The following is a 26,632-nucleotide window of genomic DNA, read 5'->3' on the forward strand; positions in this document are numbered from 1 at the left end:
TTGTCTTTTTTCAGTTACTTTAATAGTTTATTTTAATTTAGTAATGCTTTTTTAGATCCTCCACTTATTGATTTTAAATACATTGTATTCGTAAAAGCATTTTCCCAAGAAGCAAGTTCCAAAACTGAACCTTCTGGGCTTTTTTTTTGGCAAAAAAATAATGTTTTTATTTATAAACTTTTTAATTTTCTAATCTTCACTTGCTGATTAGCCCACAAGTATGCAACGTGATCTTAAAACATGATTTATTTTAACAAAATAATATGTGTAATAATATTAATTAATCTAAGCTAGTTTGATTAAGGGAATACAATGAGTTGGGCTTTGGAAAAAAAAAAACAAAAAACAAAACAAGAAGATCATTGGACCTGGACTGGTCCTCGTCGACGTGTTATCTTCACCAGTCGCCGGCGACGTTGACGGGGCACTGGCAGTGCCGTTGTCCCAGCTGGAGGCTGCTGATCCGTACCCTGGGCATAGCTGTAGCTAATGGTTCGCTTATAGATGCGCTGCTCCTGCTCGGACTGCTGGGATTGCTGGGATCGCGGCTTGCGTTTGTGTGGTGAGTGGGATGAGGAGGATGACGAGGCTTTCTTCTTTCTGGTCTTTGCGTTCCGACCCTGAACATCGTAGCAGCGTTCAATTTTCTGGCCCTTGCTGTCTTTGCACTCATAGCAGACGCTCTTGTCCTGCTGACGGCGCACACACAGGCTACTGGGTGCAGTCTCCTCCGCGGGCTCCTTCTCAGCGGGATCGTTCCGATAACGCTTGTACTGGGTGCCACTGCCAAAGGCATACTGTTCCGGCTGATCGTCATGCGAGTAGCTACACGTTTCAGAAACCTCGTTGTTCTTCAACTGTCGGCAGATCTCACACAGCTGTCCATCTTTCCGTTTGACCCGCCGGCAGCGCTGATCTTTCACATTAGTGGCCTCCGCCTGGGTCTCCTCCTCTAGATCGTAGCTGTCGTTGTCGTGGTCGTGGTTTTCGCCCGCAGCCCGATCGAAATACTCCTTGACAAACTGCTCGTAGTTTCGTTCGTAATCCTCACCGGAATATCCCTCATGGCTGGTCTCTGCACTAAGGCTATCCACATTGTCATCAGCTGCGTCTGCCTCCGCCTCCGCCTCGACATCCACATCAACGTCCACATCCTCATCCGCCTTGGCCTGTGCTTGGTTTGCTGCCAAGACAGGCTGCACAATCTCCGGGAGCTTTACCACTTTTGATTGATCCACATCAGTGACGGTGAGGGCATCCAAACGTTGAAGCAGTTTGCCTGGAGCAAAGGCCTCCCAGTAGTTGACACTCCTATCATAACTGTCCGCCTGGGAGACGGCTAAGCCGAGTAGTAGCAGCAGCTCCGGCAGCAGCATTGCACTGAAAGCTGGGACTTCCGTCGCTAGCCGTTGCTTTTATGGACTCGAAACTCGGCTTGAGTCCACAAACTCTACTCCACTCCACTCCACATAGAAGTTTGATCAATGGAGCGTATCCACAGAAAAAACCGCAGAGCCATCAGGAAGTGTGACCCAACTGATCCGCGAGGAGGGAAGTGCGAGTGAGTGAAAGGCAAGATTTATTTCGTGTGGCCAATCAACTAAATCGAACAAAAGATAAGCTAAACAGAATGGAAGTGCTGGTGGTGATCGGTTGTGGAATGGTCAGAGTAGTGGATGAAGGTGGCTAGGGGGCATATTGCAGCAACAACTACGCGGCACGTTGTCCCTCAGTCAGCCGCTGAGCGCCAACAGTGGGCGGAGCTGGTCGGGCGGCCGGTTGTCGCTGATGGCGCAACTCACGACGCTTTTCCCTGAGGATCTGTTTGGTCTGGGAGGTGTCCAGCTCCTCCCAGCCACCAGCATTATCATCTACCCAGTCCTCGAGATCAGCCTTTTAAAAGATATGAATATTATTGAAAAAAGTTGGATAGCTTTCGCTGTATCTAGCTTACATTATTGCTAATGGGCACCAGGTCCTGGGCCTGCAGTCTTGAAAAGTCACTTGGTTGGCTGGACGCCGCATTCGTGGTTGGATCCTCTAAATAAAACTTCAGCTGCGGTTTGATGGTAGGTGTCAGTTCCTGGAAGAAGGAAATCAAAAATTAAATACGGACCTCAAAAAACTTGTGGTAAGAGTTATACAAGTATATTTTTGATTTTTAGAAGGTAATGTACCTTATGATTTGTTTTCTATTTCAAAACTTCAAAAATTAACGACCATTCAATAGGCTACATTCGCCTGTATTACAGATTGTAATAGTTACAGATATATATAGTTATTGACAACTTGGAGTAATTCCATTACGAACTTTAACTAAACATTGAAACTGGTTCTAACAAGTAAATAATAATAAGTAAATATTAATAAACTTCAGCACGTAGTCACTGTAAACCTAATAATTTATTACGTTTTACTTTTTAAGCAGTACTAAACTACATTTTAAAACAATTATATTTTTAAAAATTTTCTGAGTAAATATATTAACATAATATTTAAAATCACTCTTTCACAATGAATTCTTATAGCTTAACTAAACAATTTAAATGTTTTATGAAAATAATTAAATCTCTTTAATTTTAAGTATTTAAATTTATATTTCTCTATTTTTTTTTAATATTTCAGTGCCTAATTTAAAAAAGAAGTTTGGTTGACTTTTTTAAGGCAATAAACGGGGTTATCTGGATATGATTGCAGATAAAAAATAATCCCCAGCACTGCTTACAAAATATATATAGGATATATCATCTGTTATTAGATGATATAGACTACCTCTATAGTTTCGAGTGCTATTAGCCTGACCACCACTGTAATCCACGGCTATTACATATGTGCCAACTCACACTGAAGAAGTCCGGTTCTGGTTCCTCCTTGGGTGGTGTGGGTGGCTGAGCCATTCGCTGGCGATATTGTTCGATGTGCTCCTCCACAGTACGTGGACTATCGTCCCAGGAGTTCCAATCCCGTTCCTTTGGTCCCGCTGTTGCCCTGCCACCCGTTGGATTTGCGCCGGGGGTGGCAGAGAATTCTCCCCGTTCCACAATCACATTCACCGCCTGCAGGTCACCGGATCCGGAAGAGGATCCGCTGTGGCTTAGTTTCCGGCGCCTGGAGAAGCAGCACAAGGCACGCCGGCACAGCGTTATGATGCCCAGCACCAGCATCTTTATTTGCTGCAGCATTGTCACCTGGTTAACTATTCCTATACACTATATTATTTACTAAATTTCGGTTTTGGTCCCGTTAGTGTGACCGCCACCGTGGCAGCGGCGAATACCATTTTCACCATTGGCACCAAAATAAAGATACGGTCACATCCAAATACCAAAAACAGTGACCAAACTGTTAAACTAATTTCAAATTCAAATTTTTAAATTACATTTTAAATTTATATATAATAATAATTATTTTAAATTTTAACTTCATTCAAAAAAATTTTTTAATATTATTAGTAAACTTTTACAAACTCAATTAATCCTAAAAAATCTATAGTGTTTGTTAGTTTAAATTTATTGTTAATGAAAACAAGAACATGTTGTTTAATGGACCATGGCACTCCTTCCTTGTTCCTCCACGTCTTCGTGATCGACATTGTCGCGTTCGATTTTGTTGCGCCTTCGGAACTTTACAATTAAGACTTCAATGACCCAGGGAATGGCGCACAGCATCATGAATCCATTGAGGATATTGAAAACCAGAATATAGTCCTTGGTCTTGTCGCGAATAAACCCAACAATTGGACCAATTAGGAACATGGCATTGCCTTGTGTGAACATGAACAAACCATAGCCAGTGGCGAACCTAAATAATGAGATATGTAATAAAGCTTATCTATTTAGGTTTTAAGATAGGACTTACCTCTCCTTGGGCAAATAATCAGCAAAGACGAGAGGCAATGGGACATGGACCCAGGTGCGCAGAAATCCAATTACGGCCGTAATGCAGGCCATGCCCACAAACTCGGTGATGCCATTGAAAACTGTTAAGAAACAACTTAAAATATAAAATACATTTTAAATCTTGTTTATCTATAAAATCCTACCAAATCTTGCAAAGACCGTGAACACTGCTCCAGCCAAGTAAATATATCTGGAAGGAACTTGGATACACACTGCGGTGATGGCCAGGAAAATACGAGATGACAAGTCGGCGGCTGCTCCAATGGCTATAATGGTGGCTGTATCGGGCTAAAAATAAATAAATGTAGTTAAACATTCGTAATACATTAAAAAAAAAACCTAAGCTTGCTTATACTTTTACTATATATCTAAAGGAAAAACTCAAATGACTATTTTTTCTACTTAATTTAAACCAATTCGACGCTTCGTGTTATTTAAAGAGTAACAAACTTTTTAGAAATCTCGATAACAATTAGATTCCATGAATTAGAGCGGAACAGCAATAGATAAAAGGATAAGTACACAAATCTTTAAAGGTCCACCCCTAGCTCTGTTATTCCACGAACACGATCAAAATGAATTCGGAAAGACAAAATGGCGCCAACGTAATCGGCAAGCTTCCTTCGTGCTTCTTCGTGGACGCTAGCGCGGCATTTTTTGCGCATTTTTAAAAAGCTGTGCAAAGTAATTAAAATTCTCTTAATAAATTAATGGTTGTTTATATAATTTTACGGAGAGCTGAACTGTAAGTAACTACCATATAATTGAAGTGTTCAAAAACTGTAAGTGATCTGGATTTTATTTTTACAAGTGTTGGTGTAAGTTAGTGACGCCATTTTGCGTAAAAAAAATATGGTGTGTATTTGTTTTAAGAGGTTAGATTGGATTTTAATATATGATTGTATAGAACAGTAAGCGTACATATGTACATGTACAATGGTATTATGTACTTACATATGTATGTAAATACATATTGGTATTCTTGAAAAAATTAAATCAAAAGTTTGAAGATCATATACATACATATGTATGTATGCACATATGTACAAATGTGTGTATGTGCGTCGCTTTTTGCATTCCTTTTTGAACAGTTTCGTGGACGCCGTTCGTTTTGATTATCGATTTGATCTTCGTTTTTTTTTAGTGTGAACTTTAATTACTTTTACATCATTATAAACTAACAAAATATAAAAAATCTAATAACTTACCTTACTATATCCTAGTTCAAAGAGGTACACCGGCTGCATAGTAAAGAACGTGATGTCCGAGTAGAGGGCGAAGGTTATACCCAAGACAATGTTCACATAGATGGGTTTCTTCAGTAGCGTCAGATCAAGAAAATCGACAATGATCTGCACCAGACCTTTCTTTGGATTGTCATTCTGGGTCACCGATCCTCCAGTTGCACCAGTATTGCCTGCGTCTGCTCCAGCCGCACCGCCAACAACCATACTTGTACGCCGTGAGGCCTGCAGGCTGTGCATCATCTGGGGCGAGGCATCGCTGACCACCACTGCTCCAGACCAATTACCTAGGCTGGTGATGCTTGAGGCCCGGCTGGAATGCACCCTCAGCACGTGCTCTTCGGCGTGGGAGAGTCTGCGCGTTACAGGATCGCCGGCATTGTAGGTGGGCTCCTCCATAACAGCCTTCAGCGGGGTTTCCGGCTGAACTCTTACCACAACTGTTGGTTTAACTGGCTTCTGTTCATTGAGCTCCTTCAGTTCCTCACCCTCCTCTGCAGTGATGGGTACACGACGCATGTGCCACTCTACTGGGTGCATTACGAGCATTCCAAACACAGCATGGGCATTCAATCCGGTAAGTATAAGCAGGCATCCCCTGAAGCCATACCATTGCATTAATTTCTGCATCACAATAGGATACAACATGGATCCCAGACCAATCAACGTCTGGGCGAAGCTCATCCACATCACTCGATTCTTGACAAAGTAATGATTGAAGGTCGTATAGCAGGTGGGCACCATCAGTCCGAAGGCGAAGCCCTGGACCAAACTAAAGGCTATAAGCAGGTGCAACGTGGAGGTGGCGAAATACTGTAGTCCTGTGCCCAGGAAGTACAAAATGCCACCAGTCACGCCCACTGGTCGCATTCCAAATCGCTGAAACAGGGAGCCCGAGAACAAGCCAGCGAAACTCATTGACGAGAAAAAGGCGCTGGTGATGATGGCCATGGCACTGGTCTCCGCTCCGATACTCTTCAGGAAGTCGCCGAAAACCAGGCCAAACGATGGCAATGCCGCCAAAGCACTCGTCTGTTAAAAAAAAAAGGATGATCAGGTGAGTCTATGTTATCTAAGGTTGTATTTTTGACTGGGTATTATATCACTGGGGATTTTCTGTCTGTACAAGTTTGGGGACAAATATGTTTACACATTATTATAAATCTTAAAGGAGCACAAGATTAGCTTTTAAGTTTCTATTTTTAAACTATTCAACTATATTTTTGACTTTTATATAACACACAGCGGTATCCATATCCATTTGAAAATCTATATCTTGACTAAAACAAGATATTGTTGCACTTTATTTCTAGTCCAGATCTTTCCTAATTCCACTTACAAAAGGCAGGGCCATGCCAATGCAGACAAGGATTCCCCAGCCGCCATCGGGAGCCTCCAGTTTATAGGTTTTCGACTTTTTCATCTCGAATGCTGGGCGGCAAATGACTGGCGAACGACTGACTGAAGTCGGAACTTCAGTCAGATGTCAGCCAGATATCTTAGGCATCCCATCCGTGTATATATATCAATCGCATCGCATCATATAAGTCGGAGCAACCAGTAGCAGACTTCTTGATTATCCGCTTATCGCACCTCGGGTCGCTTTATGGCCAAGCTAAGCTTCTTATGACGAAGGTTTATAATTTGGCTTTCCCGATAAGATTAGCTAAATATACATCGTTTAGTTTAGAATTTTCTTAGTTGACACGTCCTCTGCCTTCTATTGTTCTTCAAGTATTTCCGTGAATGTAAATACATAAATTTCACGCCCCCTGAATTCTCAGTTGTGATTGTAGGTAATATTACATTTGCGAATAACGAATACTTGTTTTGAGCATCATTTGGTTTTTATCATCTATCTAGCACCTCTATCGAAAACAAGTTGGCCCAACTTTTTGCTGATAAGAGAAGAGGTTCCAGAACTAATGTCTTTAGATTTACAACAGTCATCTTGGGCATCGTCGTGCATGTACCACCTACTCCTCTCTTCGTGAGATTTCTTGTGTCTAATTTATACAAACTTAAATTTATTCTTCACGCATTACATTTGTTTGCCTTCGGATGCTTGGTCTTTGCTCAACTTCATCCTATAAATGACTTCCAAGTGGGTTGATAATGATGGTTAAGTGTTTCTTGGCCGGATCTTTGAGTTCCTAGCTGATTCTGTGGCAAGATAGTTGGCATTTCCCAAGAGATACTGAAGCTAAACTTCAAGAAAATTGTAAAATTTCTTCATTTAAGTCTTGGCTTTTGGTATTTTGAAGAAGTTGTTAATATCCATGCCATTTATGGGTTACTTTAATATTAGGAACTAACTTTTATCTCAAGATCTCACCTGTTTCAGGAAAGAAACTTCTTATATGTAATTATTTTTTCATCACTTTATTTTTCCATTTTAATATACACATATATTCATATACTGATACAATATATATATTATTTAATAAGGCTACAATATCGGGCAATACATTTCCAAAAGTTTTGCTTTTCACACACGCTCGTATCAAAATCGCTCGTTTTTTTTTCTTTCTATTAACTAATTCGACAAAAAAATATATAGAATATATACTTTGATAAATTTAAGTACCCAAAATATACTTAATATATGTATAGTATATAGTAGTTTGTGTATATAAGTATATCCGAATGTCGTTAACTGGGCAACGGTTAAGTTAGTTTTTTTTTTTGCAGTGTAGCATTACTTACCGCGCCCAAAAGTATGCTACACAGAGTTTACTTGGTCATTTGTTTGCATTTATTGCTTATCGGTTGGGTTTAGTTGCATTTTGGTTAAATAATCTAATAGATCTTCTTAAAAGATTATCATTTTCCGAACTTCGATATTGATCTTGATGTTTTAGTGCTTTCAGCCCGCCATATATCATATCATATCAATTGTATATTTAATATATTTTGTGGCATTTCGTTGGCTTGGGATCAGCAGAGCCCCAGAAAACTTCTGGCGTGAGGCTTTTCAATACATTTTTCCAATCACGTCTCGTTCGATCTCTTTCTTGTATATATCTCTTCAGTTCAATTAACGCGCATTACACATATGATAAATGATATAATATATATATATATATATAGTATTTTGTTTTATTTATATTTGTATAGTAATAGTTTAGTTTAGTTTAGTTGTTTTGTCGTTGCTTAACATCGCTCTTAAGGTACATTTTAAAGCCGATCGATCAATTTTCAACATTTATTTTTCTTATTTTGTTGTGGCATCGTTGTTGTTGCAGTTGCAATTACAACTGCGCCGATGCAGATATCATTATTTCTATAATTAATGTTTAACTTCTAAAATTATAAACTATCTTTGAACTATCACATACAAGTTCACTAATAAACAAAAGAGGGAGAGAGAGAAAAGAACAATTCAAGGCAAAAAAACATAAAAGAATTAGAACGGCTAAAAAATGAAAGTAACTAAGAAACTTAAATGGGTTTTTTTTCTTGATTTTTCTTGATTATTAAGAATTAAACGCACTTTGTTGTGGTTTCTTTAGGTTCATACCCTTAGGTTGATTTTCAGTTGTTGAGATTTATACAACTAAAACTGACAAATCTTGCCTATATATATCTTTATATAGTTATATGTTATATGTGTGTGGTATGGAGTGTGTGTGTGATTATGTCTCTCCAAGATTTCAAGTCTCACTAAACATATTTAAAAAAAAACACGAATATTAGAGCGCAAACGAAAAAAATGACTTAACTAAGTTGAGTTTTAATACATTTTGGGGGGATTTTAGGTACCCACACTAGAGAGTTAAGAATAACTATTAGTGGTAGTTAACCATTTAAGTATCTTTACTCTTTTTGTGCAGGTAACCTCTTAAGTATATATGTATATTTAAAGTTTTTGGGTACTCGCTGGAGGATATCCTCCGCCCCGCGGCGAGACTGTCTTCCTTAATGTAGATCTCTCTAGTCCATCTTCATTGTTTTGTTCTGGTCCATTGTTTTCCCCATGCCAACAGCTGCTTCTTACAGTTTCACATCATTCTGTCCTGTCGTTGTTGTTGTTGTCGTTGCTCCTGCAACATCTTGGGTGGGCAGCTGGGCGGCATCGGCTGTGCGACGTCTCGATTGGATATACTCCACCAGATACTCAATGCCCCAGGCAAAGGCACAAATCATAATGCAAACGCTCTGAGTGTGTATACAAATCGGATAGCTGTCGGTCACATCACGAATGAGACCTGTAAATGTAAATGAAGTTTAGTTTTGGGATTCAAGTTTAAAAATATCTTTAGTTTGACTTACCAATTAGTGGACCAAATGTGATCACAAATAGGGCTTTGCCCACCAAATGCCAGCCAAAAGCCGAGGGCAGTTTCTCCAGTGAACAATATTCAGAGACGGTTAAGGTAAAGTTACTCAGAGCAGATCCTCGGAAAAAGCCGCAGATGGAAAGCCAAATCATCAACTGGGTCCATTCTGTCTGCTCAGCCATAACTAAAATGATAATCAATGTGTTATTGTTTAATTGTTAGCAAGGGGGAGTGTAAGTTGGAAAAGTAAATTACTTAATCGAAAATGCAGTATCAACTATACTATGTTTATCTTATTTTCGTATATAAAAGAAATAATTTAAATCAAAAACTTTAAAACTACTCACTTGAACGTGTCAGTGCCACAAAAATGATGGAAACTAGGAAAACAGTCCGCTTCTTGATTGTGGTACGATCGAAAATTGGTGGTAACACTATCCTAGCTGCAATATCCGTAATGGCCGTGATCGAAAGACAGAAAGCCACATCAGCCTTCTTATAGCCCAGATTGGCAAAAAAGAACGGAGTGACCATCTTAAAGTTCATCTCGGCCACATAGAAGATAGAAAGACCGAACAGCAGATTGAGGAACATCTTATCCTTGAGCATATCAATATCAAGAAGATCGGCAAATCGACGCCAGAAGCCTGCTTTCTTGGCCTTCTTCTTAGCCTCCTCATCAAGGGCAGCGGCTGCCTCGGCCTGTTTATCCAATTCAGTGGGTTTCATCTTAATGAAACTATCGCGATGACCGCCGAGGACAATGCTGCCCGTGGCGGTGCCAACACGTCGCAGTTCACGATCGTTCTGCTCGAACTCATCGTCGCCGGTGTTGAGATGCACCTGGAGAATGGAGCCGGTGAAGTCCATGTAGGAGAGGTTCGAGGTGACCGAGGCCTTGCGGCAGCGCAGCTGCGTGGCATTGACCTCCGCCTGTGATGTATAGCCGCCAGAATCAGCGCCATGGGCAGCGGACTGTACACCGGCCAGGGACATGATCCTTGGGAATGTTGGCCTCTTTGGCAAACCCAGACGTGTACCATTCATTGTATTCATGGCCATTTCAGAATAATTCTTGCGCATCGAGTTCTGGTGGGGATTATGCTTATGGAATAGCAATGTGTTCATTTCTGGCAAGGCATCCTCTTCGTTGCCATCCTCTTTGATCACCTTGAACTCGGGCGCTCCAGCTGATGCCGCGCCACCTGCTCCGCCCACCGTCAGCTGGGGCTGCGGGGTGGGCAGGGCCGAGATGCACATCAGCTCCTCGTCGTCGAACTCCTCCTTCATGTGCCACTTCACCGGCTGCAGCAGCACCGATCCGACCGTGGCATTGAGGGCCACGCCAGCCAGCAACAGCACTGCCCCGCGAAAATCATAGGCCTCCAATAGGATTCGCACTAGCTGCGGCATTATCAGCATTCCCATGGCTGTACCAGCCATCGAGAGACCCACTGCTTGTCCACGCTTATGCTTGAAGTAATGATTGAGAGCCACAAAGGCCGCCGATGTAGAGAGACCAACCCCAATGCCGTTGATCACTGAATAAGTGCTGAGGATATGGGCCATACTCGTCGCCGGCGATGTGAGCGCCAGGCCCAGGCCACACAGTAAAGATCCAGCAATAGCCACTTTGCGGTAGGAGAACTCCTTAAGCAGTGGTCCCACAAACAATCCAGAGAAGTTCATGCATACGTCCAGCGCACTGATGATGACCGCAGCTCCCGTGGTGCCCACATTGAGTTCCTTGAGGGTGTCGCCGAAGAGCAGACCGAACGAGGGTTCAATAGAGCGGGTTGCCAACTGTAAGATGAGTTGGGAAAGGTTTTGAATGAGTGATTGGAGTTATTATATAGAAATTAGGGTTAATTTATCTTAAATATAACTTAGAACCAAGTCGAGAATCAACGATTTCTTTTTAAGAAGTACCCTTAACTTTGGCTAAGAACTTTTTCATCTTATTCCTTCTTATACTTCATGGTGATTCAACCTAACAGATTATAGATATATCAATGATCGTTCTACAAGCTGAATCGCTTATTCTATGATATTTCTTTATGATTCCACCCAAAAACAACTCCTAACTTTGATTAAGAACAATTTCCACAAATTTCTTCTTATTTTCCTTAATTATTGAATCTTTTAGATTATCAAACGATCAATATTGATTATTCCCCGATCCAAGTGATCGTCCCACCAGCTTAATTGTGCTTGGAATTGTGATCGTTAAGCGCCCCATAAATTTTACACTTGCTCCATGGACATTGTATTACTTTCATTCCATTTGTATTTTTATGTGGGCCAATTTGTTCGCGCTAATCTGCCGTTCGGATGCCGCGTGATTTATCGGCACTCTCTGGAGGCGCAACTTGGAATATAATTACGTAGCCAGAGAGGAGGTAGAGGGAGTGAGGCCATAACCATTTTTTTATAATTATCAGCAAAACCATTCTTTGAGGATTGCGAGGAGAGGAAGTAGGGGAAAAACATATAACGTCATCATATATATATCATATCGCGAAAAATAATCCCTTATCAGTTTTTAGTTTTCGGAATATGAAAAAAAAAACCAAACTTCAGTGAGGGCAAGTGGTCAAAAGGCACAATACATACATAGCACCCCTATCTCGATGCACTTCAGATGATGATGATCCTCTTCAGGCCCCCTGTTACCTTATCGATTGTGCAATCCCCATAATGGCCACCATCTCAATGGGTGACCACGTCAGTCGCGTCCGTCTTATCATCAGGCGAGGAACTCGGGATCCTACGTTCTTTTCCATTCATGATTGATTTGATTGATGGTTTTTCCTAACCCTCCCCCCTCTATACATGTGGGATCCCTGCTTTCGGGGGAGGCCTTGTGGTACCATCCTACATATTGGCCATATCTACCTGTCATGACTCGAAACTCGAGCATGTCTAATTTGTATGCGTAAAGTGGCTTGGCCTATAAAGTGGACTGGTGTGAATTTGGTATTAGATGATTAGATTGACATTAAAATTTACTTTTTTTCTTTTTGGTTTATTTTTTTAGAGGCCAACTAGGTGAAATATGATTGTTAAAGTTTTGTCTTTTTGATAGTTTTTTACTTGATCAAAATTGATATTTTGGGAAACCCATTTTATATAATACTTTATCCCTTGGACTTTAAACTATCTAAATGCTGATTTATATGGTAATATATGTATAAAAACTAGGTTAGTCAGAGCAGAACTAATAGCGATAGTTTAAGTTACTAACTTTTTGTACACATTTCTAATGACTTTACTATTTGCTGTCATAAACTCTATATTGTTGTCAGGGCTTTTTAGAAAATCTACATCAAACTTTTAATGATATTGCCCAACCATATTAAACCTTCTAGTTAACTAGGCTTGGTACATATGTATGTATAAACGATTGATGGGCTTCTTAAAGTGTTTTATTTGCTTTGGGCCTGGGCTGCGATTATTATTGATTGCTGCTTTTGGTGCTTATTGATTTTCTTCTTTTCCCCCGTTCGAAATTTTAAATTGCGGTGTTGTTGTTGTAGTTGTTGTTGTTTTTTATGGGGCGTTTCAGTCAAAGTCTTAATTGCTTGATAATTGAATTATCAAAACTCATAATTGAAGGCAGGGAAACAACATCTGAAGAAAAACAACACGCGCTGGCAAGGTGTTCGCAGTAAAAAGTGTTGCTAAAAAAAAATGGTTCAATCATATTCCGATTGATCGTTGGGGGTGAGAAGTCGTTGATATTGGGGCTCCATAATTCAGTTTAAGTTCCCACACTTTGATTTCAAGACGACGGTCAATTACAGTTGATTGATCAATTCGAATTGCCAGCGTAATAGAAACTTTTATCGTTTTGTATATAGAATCTTGATATACTGATTGATATTGTAAGAATTTGATTTGGTTTTTAGATAGAAAATGTTAAGGTTGATCCCTTAAAAATGCTAAAATGTTTGAATAAAAATCAAATTCTGATTCTGATTTACATTAAAAGTCTCGCTGTTCTGGATTCTAAACCATTTCAATATGCATAATATCTATTCGAGACTTCCGCTAATAACAAGGAAATCTCAATCAACGCGTGTTCGATTCAAGAATCAAGAATATATATATTTTAAGAACAACCCAACAACTTATCCCACGACCAGTTTTCTCATTTCAAATTTGCACATTTTCAGCTCAGCAGGGGGAGGAGGAGGAGGTGGAGGTTTTATTGTAATGTGTAAATAAATTTGTTTTCGTAGACTATATTGCCTGTTGTTTGGGGGATTGTTTATAGCCATATAACATACTATATAGATATATATTCTTATATATATATATTATTTTTGTTTAACTCCCAATGTGGTCGACATTTTTAGCGAAAAACAGCCAAAGACAAACAGCAAACCCGTTAACAACCAGAACCAAGATCTCGTATCTGTTTGTTGGTTATAGCCACTTCGAGTGAGCAACTTCGTGGCTTTTCTAAATCATCTTATTGATTTATGTACCTCTGGGTATAATTTAATTGTGATAGATACGAAATTTGCACAATTAGCTGCTAACTTATTTTTAAACATTTCGTGCAATATTTTCAAATCCAATTTACATGCGGATGAATGCGGATGCCCCCCGCCGTTGATGCCGCTGCCTGCGTGAAATTAACGTGACACTTGAGTGTTCGCTTGGGTTTTCCTTCTGTTTTCTTCTACATTATTGTGAAATCTGTAGCTATATGGAAATATAGCTAACTGAATGGGATTACTTAACTGATACGTTTGTTTCTAGCTTAGTCAGAAATTTGTGTTTTTTAGGGGATATTTTAAAGAGGGGGCACACACGAAGCTAGTTAAGATGTGATTTATAGGTTTTTCGATAGATGTCAAACGCTTAAGTAGTCATAAATAACACTACCAAAACGGTAGCCATAAAAGGTTTTTTAAAATTTTTAAACAAGTGTTTTCATATATATATAATAATATAAGATTTTGTTTCATTTTTGGACTATTATTAATAGATAAAGTAACCATAGCTGAGCAAGCTGATTTGGTGAAAGATTTCTAATTAATCTGACTTGGTTTTCTATTAACTAAACATAAATATATTCATAAACCTATATAAAACCCCCCTAATAGTTATTAGACTAATATTCCTGTAAGCCAAACCCACTGTTACTAGTTTCTATTTATGGCTGCTCTATTTTTTAGCACCTTAACACTCAGGAAAAACCTATTTCACAATATGTAAATATAGCACGCCTGGGTCCCGGGATACAAAAAGTTCCATCGTCGTCTATCTGGAAAGATATTGGTGGGAACCACTTGGCGGCGCGTGTGTTAGTTGGGCTTCAAATTCGAATTCACTTTTGGCGTGTTATCAATTTTTTCAAGTCCAAAGTTCGTGTCTCTGCGAATCGTGTATGGATTTGGATTGGTTGAAAAGGGGATAGACTCTAGACTAGATATTATAATGTCATCATAATGTGTCACCCAACCAGTCCATGTCCAATGATGACGTCGTCATTGACTAGCAGACGTCACTCAGTCATCCTCCCTCCTGTGTTCCTTCGAGAAACCTCTTGACCGACCATTTGTCGTAAATCAAGTCCATATACCATCCTATCGATTTCCCATTAAGTTTTGCGTGGCATTTTTTATGCTTTCAACTTGATATTTCATCATTCCCTTTGTCTCTCTGTCTTTTGTCCTTCACATTTTCAAATATATATATATATATATATATATAGCTTTATGTATATATGTATATTTAAATGGTATCTGAGGAGGCATTCATTTGGCTGTTCTTCAACTTGATAAGGAGTGAATTGTTAAGCCCTAGGTTAATTTCCGGGTGGCTCTTTGGTCTCTACCTGAGACATACCAAAGTAATTGCCCTAACAGAAGTTAGTAGCTCATTTATATGTACACCAGAATCGGCCAATTACCTGGTAATCGTCTAGATAAATTGTAAAATTGTGTAATTGAGAATGTTTAATGAATTTATTTTTGGTATTTTTCTATAGCGCAGCGCACGCATTTTTCAATTTGTTGTGCGGAAAATTGTAATTTAATATTTACGTAATTGCAACCGAAACATGCAACCAATTTCATATTTAGTATTAGTAATTAAAGGTTTTCTCTTCGAATTAAAAGGTTAATTGAAAATAAAGGGGTGAGCTATAAGAAAATGGGTTAAATATTAAAGGAAAACTATGCTTTGTTTATGGGTTAAAATGTATGGCAGGGGTGCTCAACGCCTATGATCTAAGTGCTTATTTGTAAATGCTGCTTGCTGCTTGCTCGCCTATAAGCTTTGACCGCTAACTGCGCTATTCCACTAACAATTTTTCGTTTTCTTTTTTCCCCCTTATTCCGTCGCCAACTACAATGTAATTGGTTCTTGTTTCTTCCTGGATCATCCTCGAACTCCTTGCTATTCTAACAACAATATTTCGCTTTCTTTTTTCCGCCTTACTCCGTCGCCAACTACAATGTAATTCGTTGTTGTTCCTTCCTCGATCATCCTCGAACTTTTGCACTGAAATTCATTCCTTATAACTTCTGTTTGCACTTTGGAGTTTATTTCGCATTCAGTAAAATGAATGATGAATTGTTTAGCAAAACAAAAGTGTTTTTCTTTCTCTCAGTGTAAATCTGTGAACCAACACAAAAGCATCACTAAATATGTGCTTTCTTGTAATTGTGATAGTAAATGCTCTGAAGTATGACGAATTTGAGCACCCCTAGCTTAGAATTTAAAGGTATTACTTGAAATATTTCCAAAATACTTGCAAGTTCAGTTCAAGGGAAAAGAGGAGAGTGGTAGTAAAGTGACTTGTTAACTCGTTCAGTTCAGTTCAATGCATTTCATACGTATTCAGCTTAACCCCCTCCAAAACGCCATCACCTTGACTTGCCTTAATTAAAAGTAAAATTAACATAATTCAATTTTTACGTATTTGTAAGCTTTACGAGTGCCTTGAACTTGAAAAAAAAATCGTGATAATCGTGTTCTTTTTGGTAAATATAATGTATAATGTATATATACATTATCATATATATAGAGAGGAACATATATAAATTAATATGTTTGAATTGAAATTGAAATTGAATTGTTACTGTTGCCGAGGGGCCTTTGCGGCAATTGAAGCAATTAACTGTGAAGTACATTTTCACTACTGAGCAAAATTTTCAACTCAACTCAACTTAACTGAACTGAACTTAACTGAAGGGGTATTCGGCCGCTGCCAAACATTTCAATTAAACAATACAGTAAAAAAAAATACAGAAACAACAAAAATAATAACAATAATAATAATGAAAACGAAACAATAACAAAAAGTTGACTTGGCTTTGCCATAAAACAAAAGCCGTCACAAAGCTGAACTCGAAATTGAATTGAACTGAATCGAAGCCAAGTCGATCGAAAACGAACTGCAGTACAGTAAAAATTAGATACAAAGTAACGTATTTTTAATATTAAATTTGATTGACAGTAACAATATTGAAATGTAACAGTTTTTAAACGTTGTTTAGAAGTATTTATTGTTATCGTTCATGTTAGTTAGGTTTTACTGTTAATGGCTTACAAAACGGAGCGGATAGAGGCTTAATGTTGGGGCTGATGGCTCTGGCGGTGATGCTGCTTGGCTGCTGGCTTGCACATGATCGCAATCATGTGATTTACCCAACGGACATTCTCGTGCAGAGCTACTCTCTTTACAGAGGGAAAAATTACTTGTTGAATATTAAAGTACTAAAATTTGGGATCATTTACTATCTATTTGACATAAAGATAAGGGAATATCTATGTATTTAAAATAAGGTAGGGATTTTCTGTTAATGCAGAATATTTAATACAGATATTTAAGATAAAACTCAGTTATAAGTCAGAATTTTCCTTTCAAAAAAGTTTTCTATATATGATATGAACGTATTCTTTCGACATTTTAGACCCATGTAGAAGATAGTTTATATTTAAGATATATTTAATTTAATGGAAAATATATACTAAATATTATATAAACATATTAGACATCTACTCTTTCTCTCAGTGCACATAAAGATATTCAGCCACAGAAACAGAGACAAAAACAGTTACGAGAGCAGCTGTTTGCTGTTGTAAGCTGCAAACGAGTTTAGTTTTGTTGTTATTGTTTTTTAATTTTTTTTTTTTTGTCGAAGAGGCAAGATTGGCAGAGGAGGCAAGCGGCAGGAAGAGCTGCACAACTTGCAACAAGAGAGTCACGTGATCGGCAAGACAGCATCAGCTGCTGGCCTTTGTTGTGGATAAAAACCGGATTGGGTTGCCCCAAAACGGCGTCACATGTGCATTTGACTATTGACATTGATGTAGTAGTTGTTGTGGTTGGTGTTGCATGGGGAGCCTGTTTTTGGGGTACGCCAGATATTCTGCTGCCACTCGATCAACGACGATCACGTGACGTTGCTAAGGCCAATGCAAAAATAAATTGGATAGAGAAGAAAGTTTTTCTTGTTTTTTGTTGCAAATTTCGTTTGGTTTTTCCTTTGTTTCGCTAGCTGCCTTGTGGGTATTGATTTCAGAGATTTAACGAAAGGGAAATTGTGTAGTTTCCCAAATTAGATTCACTAGTCAATGTTAAGTAAAAACAAAGATTTAAAAATAAATTACAACAAAATGAGGAAACAAAACATACTAAAAGCGCACTGATTAAAAGGAAATATACTTAATTGAAAAATCCTATATATATTATATATATACATATATGATTGCAATTGCATTATCAGCAAAGACTGTGCTGTTTGCTAAACATCTAATCTAATGCAATATAATTTTAGAGGTCATAAATCACAAACTTCACTTCAAGTAAACTAAAGCAAGTCAACAAGAGGAAGATGTCCACTTTTCCTTGTTTAAAATTATTTATAAGATAACTAAATACAAGTTGATATATTTCAAGATTAAACATCTGCTTTTGTTGCGAAATCGGCTGATCCGAAAAATTGGTTATAAAACCTTTTGAAAATATCACAGCTAAGTTTATGAGTAAGGAATGTCTGGCGCGTGGGTTGAAAATTAGCATTCGTATGTGGGATATACATATTTTGATAATAACTATCTATCATATCCAAATCGCGTGCTGCTGCTGCTGCCAGGTAGTGCTGCTGATGATAGGTTCTTTGCTTGCTTTTAGCAGTTGTTAAAGTTTAATTAACATTTAGCTGTATAGCCGCCGCACGCTTCTGGGTTCTGGTTAGATCGATCTCTGATATATAGTTTGGTTTTAGCATTCACTTGCGAATGCTCATTGTGCAGCGCCTCTTTGTGTGTGTTTGCTCAGTTAAAGTCGTTCGCATCTTGTTTGCACGGTTGCTTCTAAGATATCTCTTGTATATATATATAATATATAAGCATTTACTGTGCTCTATTTTAATTCTATTTATTGTTTTTCTCGCGCCTGGTACTCGGAATTTGTCAAAGAAATTAGCTCTTATTTGCGAAAAACAGAGGCCAACAGACGGATGATATTATTCACCAATTGTGCAAAGAAAACAAACGTCACAATTAACAAGAATTTGTTGCTTGGAATTAAGCGAGAATTCGTTTATAAATTATCATGAAATGGATTTAGAAATATATACAAAAAGACGACTTCCTAGATAACTTTTTAAGGAGCTATTATTATAAAAGGCTTATTGACATTCATGCTAACTAACTATAATTACAGCAATCCTTATTTTAATATATAACATAGATAGCACTGTTTACTTTGACCCCCACGTGTCGCGCGGGCCTAAAGAGTTGATTTACCAAAAGTCACAGCTAATGAAAAGCCCCCCCTTTTTCCAGCCAGCCAGCTATTTGATTCGAAAGACGTTAACTTATCTGTACACCATTCGGAAATGTTCTAATTGGCTTTCGAAGTGCGACGACACTAATGCCACTTCACATATCAAAATATGTATATATATATATATATATATATATATATATATATACACCCGACAATGTTGTATATATATACTATGCGATGTTCGAGTATGTCCAGATATAGATTGTTCGAGTCGAGTGAAGCATGCCGGATACTTTTATGACGTATTGCTTTTGGGTGCTGAGCATGCGTTAGTCGAATGCTAAACGATCGGTCGGTCAAAAAACAAAAAAAAAACATTCATTGGGTTTTCTGATCCTATAGAAGGCAATACAAAAAGTCTATGTCTCTCACGCCTAACCAACATGTCCAGCTTTTTGATGACAAGTCATCCATCCATCCGTTCTAATCGAAATCCATGTATTCTAATTATCAATTAAGACAATGTGCTAAATTTAAAGCTTAATTGCTTGGCAGTTGGGTGATTTTGTGGGGGTTTTCATTTCGTTAACATCTTGAGCCCCATGAACCAAATGTGTTAATCGCACCTGATAATGATAACATATATAGTATATATGTACAGACAGAAACCAAATCGAAATCACCAAATAGTGACGACTTTTCTTTTGTACATATATTTAATTACTTGTTTTGTTCTGTGATTTTGTTTTTGGTAGAAGAGGTAAAAGACTACTAAATACCCTATTTATAGAATTTGTATCTGTAAGATGAGGGATTTTTGTGGGCTTTTTTACACTTTAAAGTTTGACAACAAGTAAGAGGTGTAAAAAAGCGATTACCAAATCAAATTTTGGCGGACAAAAAGAGCTAAGGAAATAGATTTAAAGGGTATTAATGTGCCTTTCAGAACATGAATGTTTCTTACTTTCAGAGTAAACCGATATACCCCAAACATGTCGGCTTTTTATTTGGCAAGAATCTGAAAAGAGAGCACCCACAACATTGACTTGGTGTATTCATTATTTCGCTGACACTGAATACACAGCAACAACAGTAAAAACACATAAATAAATTATAGGTAAACAAAAACAACAAATCAGACGACATTCTCGGCAAAAAAAAAAAATTGGCTAGAACACAGAATGGATATGAAAAAAAAAACATAAAAAAAGCTGAAATATAAAGATTCATCGATTCCAAAGTCCAGAGTCCACTGGCTACTGTCAAAGAAATGTTGTTGTTTTTTTGCGATTTGTGTTCTCCTCAATTGTTGTGCAAATTTCATCATTGGAAAACGAAAGAGCCAACAAACCCGATACCTCACCCTTACCACCCCTTGCCATTACCTCCTCCGTACTCATAACCTGGCATAAAAAGCTGATTTTTATTTGCTGTCGCAAAATGTTTGAACAAAAGCCCAGTTGGAAATCAATCAGAATCAAATAAAAATTGACAAACAATTGACCCAGGGATTTTACATCATTTTCCAGCAGTATTTCCTCTTAGTTTTCTTTTTTTTCTTTTGTAGATATTGTAAAGTTCAAAGTTATTAATTAAATTGCTGCCTTTTTCCTAGTTTTTTGGATTTAAATAGCTTAAGGCTGGGTTTAAAATGAAATTTTTATTTAAGGAAAAGGATAAGCAAGGTTTACAAAACAAATTTATTAAGTTTAAAATTTAATTTTAGCTATCTGGACACATAAACTATAGTGCCAAAGTTGCGGCAAATATCAAACGTTCGCATATATCTCAATAGTTTTATCTTTTCTTCGATGTCTTGATATCGGTCACGTGCTTTTGGTTAATAGATTCGCCTTTTTCTTTGTTTTTATCCACTCTTAAGCTTACGTAAACAATTTGCAGCAATTTGGATTGCGCAGATATATAGCAAGACTATATAGCAAGAATCGTTCTCTTTATCATATACCGCGACTCTTGCAGACAGACAGACGACGGTAAGCGCGGTGCTTTTTCCTTTGTTTTATTTTTTTTGTTTCCCTTCTGATAAGCTTCTTTAAACAATGCGTCCATGGTCTAGACCAAATAATATAATATACCGAAAAAATTTTGATATAAAAAACTTTTATTTAAGCCTCATGAGAAGGAATTTTAATCAGGTTGTTAAACAAAAGTGGCAAACTACTAAGTAAACAACATTTCGATTTGTGAATGGCGTTTCGAGGTGTAATTAGTTCTTACAGAATGTCTTTATGGTTGTGCAGTTTGCTATTTAAAGATGATCTTAGGGGTTATCTGAATTTGAATCTGATAACCAGGGTGATTAAAATGAATAATTTAAGTCATCATTACTCAAATGATTAATATACTTAAATCAAAGATAATAGAAAATTATTTCGTAAAATTTTACGGCCATGTTTCCGGCTAGAGATTGTATGGGAATTTGAAAAACAAACTTCTTCAGTGGGTTCAGGTCCAGCTAGCCATGGCAACAAGTAGTCAAATCTTTTGGCCAAGTTATTTTTCTTTTAGCCAGCTTCAAAAATGTTTCCTTCTATTCGTGTTGTATAAGGTTCAAGTGCTAATTTGCCTCGTAAATGATTTAAAAGCGATTAAACGTGTGTACGACTGGTCAAAGATAATGTCTATATAACAGTATAACCGTATAAACCGTATAACAGTATAACGGAATGAAAACAAACAAAAATTGCGATTACGATTAATAAAGAGTCGTTCGAACTTAACCTATAATCGATGTGAACACATAATCAAGTGATTGGCATATCAGGCAATCGCCCATCTAACCCCAATATTTCCCCCCCTTTTTAATGATCACAATCATGATCATGATCGATTTTGTTTTTCGCTTAAATGCACCTTTCAATTAAGCTTTACGAGTGCTCTAAATTTTCTTCCAAAGGGGCGGGCAGGCTACTACTAACAAACTACTTGAGATTTCGGTTTTTTTTTTTGGGGTGTCAATGTCGGGATCCGACGTGTGACCAAGTGGCTAAAAAAAATATCTTATCTATCTTGTTTCCATGGGATATATATATTGGCACAACCATGATTCAGGGCAATTATAATCATTTGATTGGGAAATGATATGTTCAGGATTTTTAGAAGGTCATGGAAAGGAATGGGTCAGCTTTTGCTTCGAAATATTAGGGAATTCCCATGCTGTGAGACATTTTCTTTGGTATTTTCTATATATTTCTGATTGATTTTATTTTAGTTTTTTGCTCTCTCGTCATAAGCACATAGAAAAGGCACATTTTCCGTGCCAAACACTCGATTTGCTTTGCAAATGGCGCGTTTCTAGTGTTTTGTTTTTTGTTTTTTTGTCTCAACAAATGTTGGGTGTGGGGATTGACTGAAGGAGGCCATCATGGGTTGACTGATAAATATCTGGTGGAATAAGATGGATGGACATAGGGTACTATAAAAGAGATTACTCCAAACGAGTTAATAAATTAATATTTTTGTGTAAACGGATTAAAATGGAAAGTTATAGTTAAAAATAAAAGGGAATGCTTTTTAAAATTAAAGGAAATAATATGCGACTATGTTTTTTTTTGTTTTCTACAGTCATATATTGCAATCAAATATTCAAATATTTAAGTAATAAACATCTATCTATCTTTTTATGCTATCTTTTTAGCTATCAAAAGTATAAGAACCACCCTCTCAATCTTGTCACAACGCATTTGGCTTCAATGACCGAGCCATTGGCCCTCAATATGTGCTCACATCCTAACAACAACAACATCATCAACATCATCATCGTCATCGACATCATATCCCACCCATCTGTTCCGTTGATTACTTTCCGAGTTGCCCAGATGATATAAGCACCTCTAATGCTCGGTCATATCCATTGTCTCCTCCTGACACTGGGTACGCCTAACCATTGGATGGATACCCAAGACTGCTGTCAATTTTCGAGATCTTCGCTTGGCCAAACACAAAACAGCAAAATTAGCATTTATAATTGCAGGCAGTCTCGACTCATTTACTTTTGGGTTATCATTGCAAATATATGGAAAGTTTACTATAGGTAATTTTAGGACTATTATGTAATTGTCATGATCTGATTTCGTGACATTGGAACTACTTCACACTTCATGATGACTCATGACAGAGATAGTGGGAACCTCGTGATGCAATCATTTTGTGATTTAATCTTATTGTTAAATAACCTTTTTTTTTTTATTACTTTCAGTTGAGTTTTCTCTGGAAATAAGTGTAAGTATAAGTGGGGAGTGTAAGTGTTTTTTTTTAATAATTTTTTTTATCATTTTATAAAGAAAATTGAAAATTACTAATAATATTTTATTTACTTAGGCTGCGTTCTCTTGGAAGAAGAGATCTTTGGAATTTATAATAAAAAAAAAGAATCTTAAAACAAAGATGGATGAATGCTACTTGATGTCGGGATAAGTTATGGTAAATCTGCAAAAAACTCTACTTGATGTCAGGATGGCTTTTTTCTTTTGGAAAAATCCCACTAACTTCGCAAAACTTTGTGATACCTTAAAAATTTAAAAAAGTTTATTTTTTTGTCCCTTAAAAGAAAAGCTTACGAAGTATCGGTGCGTTTTTTTCATCTTGCTAAAGAAAGTGAACATTACTGACAATATCTCTTTCGTTCAGGTTCGATGCTGATGAGAGAAGAAATATATTGGATCCTAAAGGAAATGGGAATCCTATTTAAGATTACACAAAATATGCTTATGTCGTCATGGCTTAATCGTCTTCGCTATTGATCCTGATCAAGAATATATATACTTTATAGGGTTGGAAACGCTTGCATCTACCTGTTACATACTTTTCAACGAATCTAGTATATCCTTTTATTCTACGAGTAACGGGTATAATTATATCTCAAAAAGTTGGTCAATAGATTCAATAATTTTATTGTCCAGTCAATGTATTTTCCTTAAAAAGACCTGCGTAAGAAGTGTCTTTTATGTATCTTTTCATATTGCAACAAATTGAATATTACTAATAATTTCCTTTTTTTAGGTTAAGATGGAATAAAAGAAGAACTATAATAATACCAGGACACCAAATATTTTTATAACGAAGACGAGTATAGCTATTTTATGTTATGTTGGAAAATCCTTATCCTTTTATGATAAATATTAAATCAAAAAAAATCTGTTCTTTATTTTGCGGGACACAGAATTTGTTCCTTTGAATTAGAACAGCGTAAGAAGTGTGTTTACTGTATCTTTCAAATATTTTAAAACAAAAAGTGAACATTACTTACAATATCTTCCTTACTCAGGTCTCGCAGTTGAATTTAAAGCAGAAATCTTTTGGATCTTTAAAGAAATTTAAGCAGCAAAACAGGACATCAAAACAGTGATGATCATCACACATTCATTATATTTCCAACAAAGACAAACATCGCTCCTATATATGTCAAGGTAAGTGCTTTCTTTGTTTAAATTCTAAGAAAAACGATTTAAAATATTCTGAGATACAATTTATAGCTGAAAAAATTTGCCAATAGATGCTTTAGTTTGCATCTTGAAAAAAGTAACAACAAATAGAAACAATGTTGTATGTGTAGTCAGTCAGTCATATAAGGAGTAAGAAATCGAAAAAGAAAACCTCTCTTGAGACGCATTTTGGAGATCACGCGGTTGTTGCGTGACCGCCAGATGCCATCTGAAAACCCGCAGAGAACACTTATTTGGCCACGATCAGGGTCTCCTTATGCTCCACTCCCCAGTTATTGTTCTGTATTTTTCCATTCAAAAGCAGATGTTTGCTGGCTAACTTTATTAAGAAGTATTAAGAAGTTAGTAGTTGCCAGATTTAAAAACAGATTTTAAACACAGTTTTAAAAACAAATACAGACAGGGGAAAATGTGGTTTTTAAAAATTAAAGTTGAAGAAGAAAAATAGCTTCTGCTTAAAAACCAACTAACTAAACAAATTTAATAAGATATTTTTTTAATTTTCATTTAACAAAACCAAAGCTAGGTTGAAATTTAAAACCAAATTATGAAGCTTTCGAATATTAAATTTATATGATGATTTGTTAACTAATAATTTTATAATTACAACTCTAAAACCTTGATTTTAGTCTCTGACTAATTGATTTGTAACCAAAAAAGGGTTGCATAATCACGCAAATAAAGCTGATAACCTGATAAGCTGATAAGCACGTATACATATGTATATATATTTAATTCACTTTATTGACTAGTTACTAGTTAAAATATTTAAATGGCTGGAAAGATAATAGCCTGGTTATTGAATGAAATGCAAAATTTATGCGTTGATTTAAAGGGCGTTTGATTTTTATAAACAACCCGCCGCCCTGGCAATAATCTTCTGTTTTTGTTCAAACACGTCCATTAGGGTATTCATTATTAATGAAATTGGTCTAAATGCCGGCCCACAAATATATGCCATTACAGTTGGTCATAAATTGGGGGAATGTGTGTGTTAGCAAACATGTGAAAATGTGGCGAATATAGAAGCATATTGAATTTCGTCATAATTCATTTGAATCTTATCGTCCATATAAAAACAAGTTTACCACGAGCCATATAATAACTACTATGAAATGACGTTTGGGGCCTTTGTAGCACTAACCTATCCTAAGTACAAATGTGGAAAGTGAGGAGAAAATTATTGGGTTACCCAATAATGGTTGGTAACCTTTTTAAATTTTCAACTTTATTTGTTATAGGATATGTGAGTGGGGGTGTGTGTTGTTTGGAATATTTGTAAATCTAACATTTAATGAGTTGAGAAATCGAACTTACGTTGACCAAACTAACGCCAAAACAAGCCACCCAACCCCAGCCGCCGTCGGGCGCCACTTTTCTGGGCTGTTTGGTTGCCATTTCTTCTGTTTGTTGTTGTTATTGTTTTGGATTCTCCTCGGTTGTCTGCTTTTTTCCTGGATTTTGCTTTGTTTTTGTTTTAGTTTTATTTTAGGTGTCTCTCTCTATATATATATCTATGTGAGTTGTGGTAGATATATGTATATATATATATATATATATAGATTTATGGATACTTTTTTACGTTGTGGTTTTTTGTTTTAAATTAATGCCATCTGTCTTCTTTTCCTTTTTTTTTTTGTTAATAAGCTCTAATTATGTTTTTTTCATTTCTTTGATTTTTAAACAACGCACTTTTAAAAAAATTAACCAAAAAAAAATTATATGTTTGATTTGTATGATATTTTTGTTTATCACATTGGTTTGAATTTATTTACGATTCTTTTTTAAATTGTTGTTTGGTGTTTTTCTTTTGTTTTTTTGTTTCTTGTTTATTCTTTTTTTTTTTTTTGAAGGCACTTTGAGAAACGCGTGGTGGGTTGTTTTGGGTTGGTTGGTTTTTTGTTTTATTATTATCGTTCCCTTTGGTTAGTCGCTAATTTTTTGTTTGCTTTTATTTTGGTTAGCTTGGGTTTTTTTTTTTATTCCAGCT

At 36.8% G+C, this 26,632-nt stretch overlaps 4 protein-coding genes across 4 annotated transcripts; all 4 read right to left on the minus strand.

Moving 5' to 3' along the window:
• Positions 1-228: 228 nt before the first annotated feature.
• Positions 229-1,432, minus strand: LOC108103769. The gene has a single exon (XM_017209394.2). The coding sequence runs from the start codon at positions 1,374-1,376 to the stop codon at positions 360-362; it is 1,017 nt and encodes a 338-aa protein (XP_017064883.1). The 5' UTR covers positions 1,377-1,432; the 3' UTR covers positions 229-359.
• Positions 1,433-1,562: 130 nt separating this feature from the next.
• LOC108103770 (receptor-binding cancer antigen expressed on SiSo cells) lies at positions 1,563-3,253 on the minus strand. Its single transcript, XM_017209395.1, has 3 exons — positions 2,844-3,253; positions 1,955-2,083; positions 1,563-1,893 (listed from the first exon to the last, which is right to left on the minus strand). The coding sequence occupies exons 1-3, from the start codon at positions 3,180-3,182 to the stop codon at positions 1,711-1,713; spliced, it is 651 nt and encodes a 216-aa protein (XP_017064884.1). The 5' UTR covers positions 3,183-3,253; the 3' UTR covers positions 1,563-1,710.
• A 161-nt stretch (positions 3,254-3,414) lies between these two features.
• On the minus strand, positions 3,415-6,657 carry LOC108103766. The gene is made up of 5 exons (XM_017209389.2): positions 6,483-6,657; positions 5,108-6,175; positions 4,043-4,187; positions 3,859-3,979; positions 3,415-3,801 (listed from the first exon to the last, which is right to left on the minus strand). The coding sequence occupies exons 1-5, from the start codon at positions 6,564-6,566 to the stop codon at positions 3,540-3,542; spliced, it is 1,680 nt and encodes a 559-aa protein (XP_017064878.1). The 5' UTR covers positions 6,567-6,657; the 3' UTR covers positions 3,415-3,539.
• Positions 6,658-8,334: 1,677 nt separating this feature from the next.
• LOC108103765 lies at positions 8,335-26,185 on the minus strand. The gene is made up of 4 exons (XM_017209388.2): positions 25,960-26,185; positions 9,771-11,226; positions 9,416-9,607; positions 8,335-9,351 (listed from the first exon to the last, which is right to left on the minus strand). The coding sequence occupies exons 1-4, from the start codon at positions 26,038-26,040 to the stop codon at positions 9,137-9,139; spliced, it is 1,944 nt and encodes a 647-aa protein (XP_017064877.1). The 5' UTR covers positions 26,041-26,185; the 3' UTR covers positions 8,335-9,136.
• Between the last annotated feature and the right edge of the window lie 447 nt (positions 26,186-26,632).

Source organism: Drosophila eugracilis, unplaced genomic scaffold (assembly GCF_018153835.1).
Source record: "Drosophila eugracilis isolate 14026-0451.02 unplaced genomic scaffold, ASM1815383v1 contig_1414, whole genome shotgun sequence".
Lineage (NCBI taxonomy): Eukaryota > Metazoa > Arthropoda > Insecta > Diptera > Drosophilidae > Drosophila > Drosophila eugracilis.